The 10,123-nt window shown below is 40.7% G+C and overlaps 4 protein-coding genes across 4 annotated transcripts; 3 read left to right on the top strand and 1 right to left on the bottom strand.

Moving 5' to 3' along the window:
• Positions 1 to 3,615: 3,615 nt before the first annotated feature.
• Positions 3,616 to 4,986, top strand: LOC108563715 (odorant receptor 4-like). The gene is made up of 5 exons (XM_017922469.1): positions 3,616 to 4,370; positions 4,427 to 4,526; positions 4,576 to 4,674; positions 4,726 to 4,881; positions 4,939 to 4,986. Exons 1-5 carry the CDS (start codon positions 3,616 to 3,618, stop codon positions 4,984 to 4,986), a joined length of 1,158 nt encoding a protein of 385 aa, XP_017777958.1.
• Positions 4,987 to 5,258: 272 nt separating this feature from the next.
• On the top strand, positions 5,259 to 7,736 carry LOC108563719 (U3 small nucleolar RNA-associated protein 15 homolog). The gene is made up of 3 exons (XM_017922475.1): positions 5,259 to 5,417; positions 5,492 to 5,748; positions 6,490 to 7,736. Exons 1-3 carry the CDS (start codon positions 5,328 to 5,330, stop codon positions 7,706 to 7,708), a joined length of 1,566 nt encoding a protein of 521 aa, XP_017777964.1. The 5' UTR covers positions 5,259 to 5,327; the 3' UTR covers positions 7,709 to 7,736.
• LOC108563722 lies at positions 7,733 to 8,556 on the bottom strand. The gene is made up of 3 exons (XM_017922478.1): positions 8,532 to 8,556; positions 8,315 to 8,381; positions 7,733 to 8,263 (listed from the first exon to the last, which is right to left on the bottom strand). The coding sequence occupies exons 2-3, from the start codon at positions 8,347 to 8,349 to the stop codon at positions 7,744 to 7,746; spliced, it is 555 nt and encodes a 184-aa protein (XP_017777967.1). The 5' UTR covers positions 8,350 to 8,381; positions 8,532 to 8,556; the 3' UTR covers positions 7,733 to 7,743.
• LOC108563720 (NEDD8-activating enzyme E1 catalytic subunit) lies at positions 8,540 to 10,089 on the top strand. Its single transcript, XM_017922476.1, has 3 exons — positions 8,540 to 9,122; positions 9,178 to 9,548; positions 9,603 to 10,089. Exons 1-3 carry the CDS (start codon positions 8,594 to 8,596, stop codon positions 10,035 to 10,037), a joined length of 1,335 nt encoding a protein of 444 aa, XP_017777965.1. The 5' UTR covers positions 8,540 to 8,593; the 3' UTR covers positions 10,038 to 10,089.
• The last annotated feature ends 34 nt before the right edge of the window (positions 10,090 to 10,123 follow it).

Here is a 10,123-nt window from a genome sequence, read left to right as displayed (position 1 = left end):
CATTTACAAGTATTAAACCAATTAATAAATTAGAAAATAACAAAAGATTATCGAAAAACAAAGCCAACTTACATAACCAATTACGTATTTGCAAATTGAATCAAATCAACTTCACATAGCAATAAAAAAAAACAAAAGATATTCACAGAAATCACAGCCGACTTTAACATTTACAAGTATTAAACCAATTAATAATAAATTAGAAAATAACAAAAGATTATCGAAAAACAAAGCCAACTTACATAACTAATTACGTATTTGCAAACTGAATCAAATCAACTTCACGTAGCATTAAAAAAAACAAAAGATATTCACAGAAATCACAGCCAACTTGAATATTTATAAGTATTAAACCAATTAATAATAAATTACAAAATAACAAAAGATTATCGAAAAACAAAGCCAACTTACATAACTAATTACGTATTTGCAAACTGAATCAAATCAACTTCACATAGCAATAAAAAAAAAACAAAAGATATTCACAGAAATCACAGCCAACTTTAACTTTACAAGTATTAAACAATTAATAATAAATTAGAAAATAACAAAAGATTATCGAAAAACAAAGCCAACTTACATAACTAATTACATATAATTACGTTTTGCAAACTGAATCAAATCAACTTCACATAGCAATAAAAAAAAACAAAAGATATTCACAGAAATCAAGCCGCTTAATATTTACAAGTATTAAACCAATTAATAATAAATTACAAAATAACAAAAGATTATCGAAAAACAAAGCCAACTTACATAACTAATTACGTATTTGCAAACTGAATCAAATCAACTTCACATAGCATATAAAAAAAAACAAAAGATATTCACAGAAATCACAGCCGACTTAAACATTTACAAGTATTAAACCAATTAATAATAAATTACACAATAACAAAAGATTATCGAAAAACAAATCCAACTTACATAACTAATTACGTATTTGCAAATTGAATCAAATCAACTTCACGTAGCAATAAAAAAAAAACAAAAGATATTCACAGAAATCACAGCCAACTTAAACATTTACAAGTATTAAACCAATTAATAATAAATTACAAAATAACAAAAGGTTATCGAAAAACAAAGTCAACTTATATAACTAATTACATAACTAATTACGTATTTGCAAACTGAATCATATCAACTTCACATAGCAATAAAAAAAAAAACAAAAGATATTCACAGAAATCACAGCCGACTTAAACATTTACAAGTATTAAACCAATTAATAATAAATTACAAAATAACAAAAGATTATCGAAAAATTGTACAGAGCCAACTTATACTAATTCATTGAAATGAAGCGAATCGCAGATGTATGTTAAAATGTGTGCATGTATGGAAACGTCGGGACATCTGCACAAAGCGAAAGCAGTTTCGGATTTGAATACAGCAATTTCGTGTGCGAGTGCGTACGTTTTGCAGGAAAGTCGTAATCATCGTTGGATAACAATTTTCTGACCAGTTTTTTGTGGTCATGATAAAAACACTTTAACAAACACTTCGGCAATAAATTAATTGAGAAATTGCTAGTGATTATTGTTAAAAGTATTACAGTCGCACCCAACAAAACTTGTTGGAAATCTCTTAGAAAGCTTATAAATATAAGTTGAACTCAATTTAGTTAAATTAAACGTTTGGAATGGTGATGATTGGTTCGCTTTGAATTGAGTTTAACAGACAAACAAAGATTAAGATCCGCACAATTCAAGTGTAAAGTATCGTTCTCGATCTACCAAATACAATTAAACTAGATTTGCAGTGATCGCATCGAAATTCAGCAGGTAACATAGATATCATCTTTCTGTACAATTGGATCAGTGGTTCTTAACCTTTGCAGAGCCGCGACCCAGATCGTCGCTTAATGGTCGTGCGATCTTGGCATATCCATTTTCTACGTACTCATCATATTTAGTTTGATTTAATCGTTTCGATTCAATTTCCATACAACTTTTACAGATCTAGTTCGAATACTTTTAACACAAATCATCCAAATTGATTTCTTTCTTCATTTTTTGTGATGATTTTGTGCAGTTATAACAGTACATCTTCTTGTATTAGAAACGGCGAATACTTTAATTGCAAAATGTGTGTCGCGTCTAATTTATTGGATTTTTCTTGTTGTTGTTGCTCCAACGCAAAACCGAAGATGTGTGTTAATAAATTGAAGAAAAAAAAAAAACGGTAAGTGTATATTTCAAGAAGAGGTTACTTTTGGAAAGGTCATTAGTAATAACTATCTGCACTTGAACTCCGGCAGGTGTGTGTTTTGTGCCACATTCTGATCATCCTTTCACAAAATCGGTAATTGCGACGGAAATTTTCGCTTCGATCATGGAAACAACGCATGTCTTCGCGGCGAAGTGGAATTCCACGGGAAGAGAGATAAGAGGATGACCGATGAACGTTGAATGCCAAGTGGGAAGAGGGGACGTGGAAGAAAATGGTTAGAAATCCGCGGACGGCGCCGAATGCCAAGTTCTCTTATCAACGATTCCGCGAAGAGGATTTGATTCTTAATGTTGCGCGTGTTTGCGAATGGAATAGCAAAAAAATCCGATATTCCATCGGATGCATTGATTTCTCTTTTCCGCGCCGCATTTTTCGATTGCATCATCGATCTGGAAAGAAACCCTTGAAAGAAAGAAACAAGAAATACCGGATGAGAGTTAATTGCTGAACGCAATAGAGCACTTCTTCAGCTAAAGAAGCCGTCGTCGTCTTTGTTGTTTTCTTTATTGTATGTGTATGCTCTCATCGATCGGAGAATGAGAATAAACGAGAAGCACGGCAGTATTTCTTTTTTTCGTTTGATTGCCTTTCACTTTGCTCCGGGATTCGAATTTTGCGGCTTTCTTCTTCGGGCCGTGTGCGCCTCTCGCTTGACCCGCGACCTTTTCGCGCATCTCTTCTTTCACCGTTACCAATTTCGCATAAAACCATCGAAATCGCACACACGTGAAACGCATTTTCACATCACTTAGTCCCACGCTCCTTCTCCTTCTCATCCATTCATTATATTTATCATTTCAGCTTTTGGTTTCTTCATCATCATCATCTAATTCGACGTTTCCTCGTCCTGCCAGGATGCGTTGCGCAATAAGAAAGTAAATTAACACTTGCTGGCACAGACACTCACTTTGGAAATACATGTGTAAATGCACGAAACACTGTGAGTTTTGCATAATTCCTTCCGTTTCTCTCTTTCTTTTCTTCTTATTTATTTTCAGCGCTGAAAGAATGTAAGAAAAAGGACATGAAACGAATCTCATGAAGATTATAGAAGTCGATGTGAAATTCCACTTGATTTAGACAATTAGTGTGTGTGAACTAATGGAATCGATGGAATGCTTGTTTGCCTACGGAATGGACGGTTTTCCCACGTGAATTGAATCGATCGATGCAGAATTTCCGATTCCGTTTTCCGGGTGAAAGGCAAACAGTAATTACGTAATTATCTTTTTTTTTTAAGGAGCGCAATCAATTTTTCAGCAGCTGTAATTAACCTGAAGCGCGCACTTAATGACTGTCTTCACGAAAATCGATTAATCACCAATTATTAGTATGTGTATATATATATAAATAAGGGATGCGGAAATGCAAAGCGGAAAGATGTCTTTCTTCGAGCTGAACGTCAAGATCTTGAAGATCTCCGGTCTTTGGGTGCCTCTCGACGCGAGAAACTACAGACGAACGATGTGCCTGAACTTGAGCAACGTCTTTTACTCGATGGTGTTCTTCACGATAGCGGAATTCGCCGCGGTGCCAGCATCCGCAGCGGATCTCACCGATCTGGTGAAGAACCTGAACATGTCCGTGTCGTTCCTGCTGACCTTCTTCAAAGTCGCCGTTTGGTTCGTGCGCAGGAAGGAGATCTTGAACATCATGACGATCTTGCAGTCGACTTCCAACAGCTTCGAAAACGCTCCAGAATTTGACCCGAAACGCATCGTGGACAAAGAGCAGAAGATCAAAGACGCCCTCACCAAGACTTTCTTTGTTCTCGCGTTCACAGTACCCACGTCCGCTTGTCTCTTAACTTTGGGCACGGTCATCGTCAGCGATGACTTCAGCTTCAAGTTACCTTACCGCAGCTACGTCCCTTTCAATTACAGATCATCAAAATTTGCTTACAGCGTCGCACTGGTCTACCAATGCTTCGCTCTGTTGAGCTGCGGCACGATAACAGTGGGTTTCGACATGCTCTTCACCAGTTTGGTCAGCTTCACCAGCGCCCATCTGCAAATCCTCCAAGGCGCCTTTCGAACCATCAAAATTCGTTGCGTCAATCATAGAACCAAGAACGTTCGCAAAGACATGGAACGGGAAATGATCAAATGCGTTAAACATCTTCAACTGATAGTCGGGTTCGTAAAACCAAAATAAATCAAATTCAGATCAATTAATTTAACTTGAATTTCAGCATTTGCGACGCCCTAGAAAACATCTTCACCTACTTGATCTTACTACAAATGGTTGTTTCTCTAGTAGTTTTCTGCACTTGCCTCTATCTAATCTCTACAGTGCGTACTACAGCTTAAACAAACAAATTTAATTAACTTAAGTTTTCAGATGCCAATCACGAGTCTTGGTAACGAGATTGCTTACATGCTGGCTATAGAAAATCAGTTAGCAGTCTATTGCTACGCAGGAAATAAACTCACATCTAGAGTATACTATATAATAAATCAATTTTCCTGCAATACAACAGTTTTCTTTTAGGGCGAAGAAATACCTTTCGCCATCTACGAAAGCGACTGGTTCGGCGCCACAAAGCGTTACAAGAACGATATGATTATGACCATGATCAGGATGGGAAAACCCATCTACTTAACAGCCGGAAAATTCACCGTCCTCACGCTATCCACTTTCGTTACAGTTAGTAAACTAATTAAACATATCGATAGATTAAACTAACTATTATAACTATTCCAGATTGGAAGAGGCTCTTATTCTCTTCTGGCAATGTTGAAGAATAGTTAGGAAGTTAAATTGTACGCATTTTAGAATTTTAAAGAAAAAACTAGTTGAAATTAGTGGAGCGCAATTTTCAAATTCAAATTTACAGGTTAACCAACACAAAAGAAAAAAAATAGGAATAGAGAAATGAGTTAATCGTTGTTTTATTTTATTTTAATTATTATAAATCTATTAGTAATTAAAGTTTCGGTTCTTTTCAAAGTTAAATTTGTTTAATTATTGTGTATTTTCAAGGATTGCAGTAAAGTTTCGATTGTATGCTAGTAGTGGCGTCACTGTAAGCACATGTTTTTGTTTTTTCAATGTAACCTCAAAGCGACAGTCAAGAAATCAAAACAGCGAAGATGCCTATTTTTAAGCCGTTGAACACGAGGATCTACAAGAAACCAAACAAAGTGGTGACACCAGATGTGATATATTGGAAAAAGTTGGGGGTACGTAAAGATTTAAAGTTGCAACATTTTACTGGAAAATTACATATTTTTTATTGTTGTTGTTGTTATTGTAGGATCCTGTTTTGGTGAAAGAGTTTGGCCCCATCGATTACATAGACTTCTCTCCGCTGGAGCCACACCACTTTGCTGTCACATGCTCGGTGAGGGTGCAGGTCTACAATCCGATCACTAAGCTCGTCGTGAAAAACTTGTCCAGATTTAGGGAGAACGCTTACGGAGCGACGTTCAGGAACGATGGGAAACTGTTGTGTTCGGGGAGCGCAGAGTCTGTGGTTAAATTGTTTGATGTGTCGTCGAAAAGTTTACTCAGGTAAATGATTGAATGTTATCGCGGTCTTTTTGGTGGGACGCATCGCGTTCTTCTCTTCTCCTCCGCTTCGGGGAGACATTCCCAAGTGAGCAAGTTGCATTTGCCTGATCTCAGAGCTGCCCCATCGATTTTGCTCAACTTGTAGGCGTCCGGTTCAGGTTTCGTGTATAGATTCTTGTATTCGCTGTCGTTGGTGAATCTGGGATCTAGAGTGTCGCCGCACCAAACGTCCTTCTTGTAATCGACGAGGCCGTGGTTCATGGTGCTTCCAAAGTTTTTCAAGTAATCGATTCGCGGTAACGTCAGCGGTTTTCCTTTGTAAGATTCGGGTATGATGCGGTAGGAGACGTCGTAGGTAGTCGCATAATTGTCCAAGTAGTGAGTGCCGTTTTGGTGGAGGAGCAAATTGGCCGGTTGACCGAGACCTTTGTATTTGTTCCTGTCGCTCTCGTTCTCGTAGATGACTGGTTTCTTGGGAATGTACTCGGTTTTGTAGACGGATTCGTGGACGTGCTTCTGCTTCTTGTAACTGGAATTTTCCTCTACCCAATCGCCAATTAAGACCCTGTTATTGTACTTGGGCGCGGCTGGGAAGGTGAAGCCTTTCTGTTCCATATTAGAATTTTGTTACTGACGTGCAAACTATTGCTGTCAGCGTGATTGAAGACGTTTAGTTAATCTAGCCTGTGCACAATTTTATTTTTATTTTTTTTTTCATCGTTCACTTTGTCTTGGTTTCAGGTTGTTCAAAGGGCACACGGCTGAAGTGCACAGGACGTTCTTCGTGGAGGATAGACCGCAAATTATATCGTATTCGGATGATAAGAGCGTGAAGGTGTGGGATATATCGACGGAGAAGGAGATCGTCACGTACTCGGAGCACACGGATTACGTGAGGGCCGGAGCCGTGAATCCCATCATGCCTGACATAACGATATCCGGCGGTTACGATGGGGTGGTGAAAATGTACGATGCACGAGTCGGCGCGTCGATCTTGACCGCACAGCACGATGCGCCCGTCGAGTCGGTGCTGTTCCTGCCGAGCGGTGGTATATTCCTGTCTTGCGGTGGTACCGACATCAAGATTTGGGACATGATGGGCGCAAAGTTGCTCGGTTCAGTTTCGCAGCATCACAAGACCATCACGTGCATGCGATTGGCGTCGGACAACAAGAGACTGCTCTCCGGTAGTTTGGATAGGCACGTGAAGATATACGATACCAGCAACTTTGAAGTGGTTCACACGCTGACGTACCCCAATTCCATTTTGAGTTTGGGCGTATCGAGGAATGACGATACCGTTGTAGCCGGTCTGGTCGATGGATTGGTGTGCGTCAGTCGGCGGGAGGAGGACAAAGAAGAGGATGAGGCTAAGAAGATGTCCTCGTTCAAGTACAACGCGAAGAAGACCACGCTGCAGCCCACCGCGGACCTGGTGGTTTCGAGCACCGAGATGGGCATCCAGGCGAAGTACGACAGGAAACTGAAGAAGTTCCAATACAATAAAGCCTTCGAGACCGTGATGGCAAGCTACGTGATAAACAAGACGCCGCACGTGACGATGACCGTGCTGCAGGAGCTGCAGAGGCGCAAATGCTTGCATCGAGTCTTCGAGCAACTCGAGCACAGGTACATGCTGCTTCTACTCACCTTCTTCGTCCGTGGAATATCGGACGTGACCTTCTCCAGACCGCTGATTCCGATGATCCATATGTTCATGGACATCTGGGAATCGAAACTGGACACGTTACCATTGGAGATCGTCAAGAAAGTCATCGAGCTGTCGCACATGGTAACATTGGAGAACGACATTCTGGATCAGTTCAGCGTGCTGGAGGGATCGTTGCAGATGATCGTCGCAGCGTCGAGAGCTTCAGAGACTCCCAAAGATCCCCTGCAGAAATTGAATCTGATGCCCAGTGAGGAAGCGCAGAAAAAGTTAGTCCTGAATTTAACATAAGAAATACAATGAAACACGTACAAAAACACGCGCAATCAACGCAAAGAGTCTAATTTATTCTGACAATCCTCCAATTTAAGATACAGTTCGGTTAATTCCGCTTCGCTCAGATCGAGCGTGACCCTTTCATCGTCCGCTCCGAGGAAATCGGATAAGCTGAGCTGAAATCTCCCGCGGAGCTCATCGCTCCGTAAAACTATCTCCCACGTCACGTCGTCCACCTTCTTCCTCGTACCCAAATCCCCGAACCTCTTCGCCGCCTGCTCCGACCACACCTTGACGAAACACTCGGCTTTCTCGTTCTCGAATTTCAGGACCTCCACCAAATTCTTCTGCAACACCGACGGCTTGATTATGATCTGATTGGCCTTCGTCATTATGTACTCGATGCACTGCACGAGAATCTGCACGTTGTCGCCGGACAATTTCAGTGAACTTTCGAGAGATTTCAAGTACTCCTCCGGGAAGTCACCTTCGACACTTTGCAACAAAACTTCTCTGTACATATCATCATCATCGGGTATTGAATTTACCAAACCCACTGCCTCCAGTAACCTGAAAAATCAAACATTAGAACTAATTACAATTAAATTTGTTTGAAATTACCTTTTAGAAGTTTTAATCCACGGTAATGAAGACATTATTATTATTCTTTTGTAACCAGGATCTCCAACTATAGGAACACAAAAATACAGATATTATGAAACAAAACAACAAAATACTATAGGATGTTAAGATTTTTGGAAGCTACAAATGCTGAAAGAATTTCAGCGTACTTTTTGTTTTCAGGTTACACTGAAAAAAAGCGCAAACAAATACCTACAGATCTGTCAAAGTTGACGTCTATCTGACGTTTGGAGGTTGGTTTTATTTCTTTGCGTTATTATGGGGGAGAGCGCTCAAGACAGTTACCAGAAGAGATGGGGCCACCTGAGGAAGGTGCTGGAGCGTCAGGGGCCCTTCGGGCATCCGGAATTCGAACCGTCGCCGGAGATCCTCGAATTCGTGATGAACGGTTGCAAGATTCTGGTGATCGGAGCCGGGGGTCTCGGCTGCGAACTTCTCAAGGATCTCGCCCTGATGGGTTTCAAGAATATCCATGTCATCGATATGGATACCATCGAGCTCTCCAATCTCAACAGACAGTTCCTCTTCCGACGCAAAGATATTGGAATGTCGAAGGCGGAATGCGCTGCGGCGTTCATCAATTCCAGAGTGCACGGCTGCCAGGTGACACCACACTACAAGAGAATCCAAGACTTCGACGAAAGCTTCTACAGGCAGTTCCACGTGATTGTTTGTGGATTGGATTCGATCGTGGCGAGGAGATGGATCAACGGAATGATGATTTCTATGCTGCAATACGATGATGGGGTTCTCGATCAAAGCAGTCTGATTCCAATTGTCGATGGAGGTATAAAATTAAATGCATTTGATAAATCTTGAATTTTTATATGTTATTGTTTCAGGGACGGAGGGATTCAAAGGAAATGCCAGAGTGATAATGCCAGGATTGACTGCTTGCATTGAGTGCACTTTGGATCTGTACCCACCGCAAATAACGTATCCACTGTGCACTATTGCGAATACGCCTAGGCTGCCGGAGCACTGCATCGAGTATGTGAAAGTGGTGCAATGGCCTAAGGAGAACCCTTGGGGCTCCAATATCGATGGAGACGATCCGCAGCATATAACGTGGATCTACGAGAAGAGCGCAGAGCGGGCTTTGCAATTCAACATCACAGGCCTCTCCTACAGATTGGTGCAAGGGGTCGTCAAAAACATAATTCCAGCTGTGGCTTCGACGAATGCAGTTATTGCAGCCGTTTGCGCGACCGAGGTAAAAATCTACAATCTTCTCGATTGATTATTAATGTTGTAAACGCATTTGCAGGTGTTCAAACTGGCGACGAGCTGCTGCGTTCCCATGAACAACTACATGGTCTTCAACGACGTCGACGGAATATACTCGTACACGTACGAAGCGGAGAAGAAGTCCAACTGCTTGGCGTGTTCGCAGGTGCCGCAAACGTTGGAGATCAAGGATCCGTCGAAGATGAAGTTGAAGGATTTGATACAGGTGCTCTGCGAGAGCGCCTCATTCCAAATGAGAAATCCTGGCCTGACCACCTACATCAACGGCAAAAACAAGACGCTCTACATGTCGACGATCAAGAGCATCGAGGAGAGGACCAGGGATAACTTGAATAAGACTTTAACTGATTTAGGATTAAGTGATAATTGTGAGATTATGGTAGCCGATCAGACATCACCCAACACGCTCATTTTAAAGCTGAAATACTTGATCGAAGATGTAAACATGGATTAAGACAAATACGCGCATCCACACACATTTAATATTTATTTGTTTCCAATAAAAAATATATATATATATATTCGATATAACTCAATTTA

Source organism: Nicrophorus vespilloides, unplaced genomic scaffold (genome assembly GCF_001412225.1).
Source record: "Nicrophorus vespilloides isolate i.1.1-1 unplaced genomic scaffold, Nicve_v1.0, whole genome shotgun sequence".
In the NCBI taxonomy this organism is placed as follows: Eukaryota; Metazoa; Arthropoda; class Insecta; order Coleoptera; family Silphidae; genus Nicrophorus; species Nicrophorus vespilloides.
Note: the sequence above shows the minus strand (reverse complement) of the source record. Positions and strands in the feature narration are given on the sequence as shown.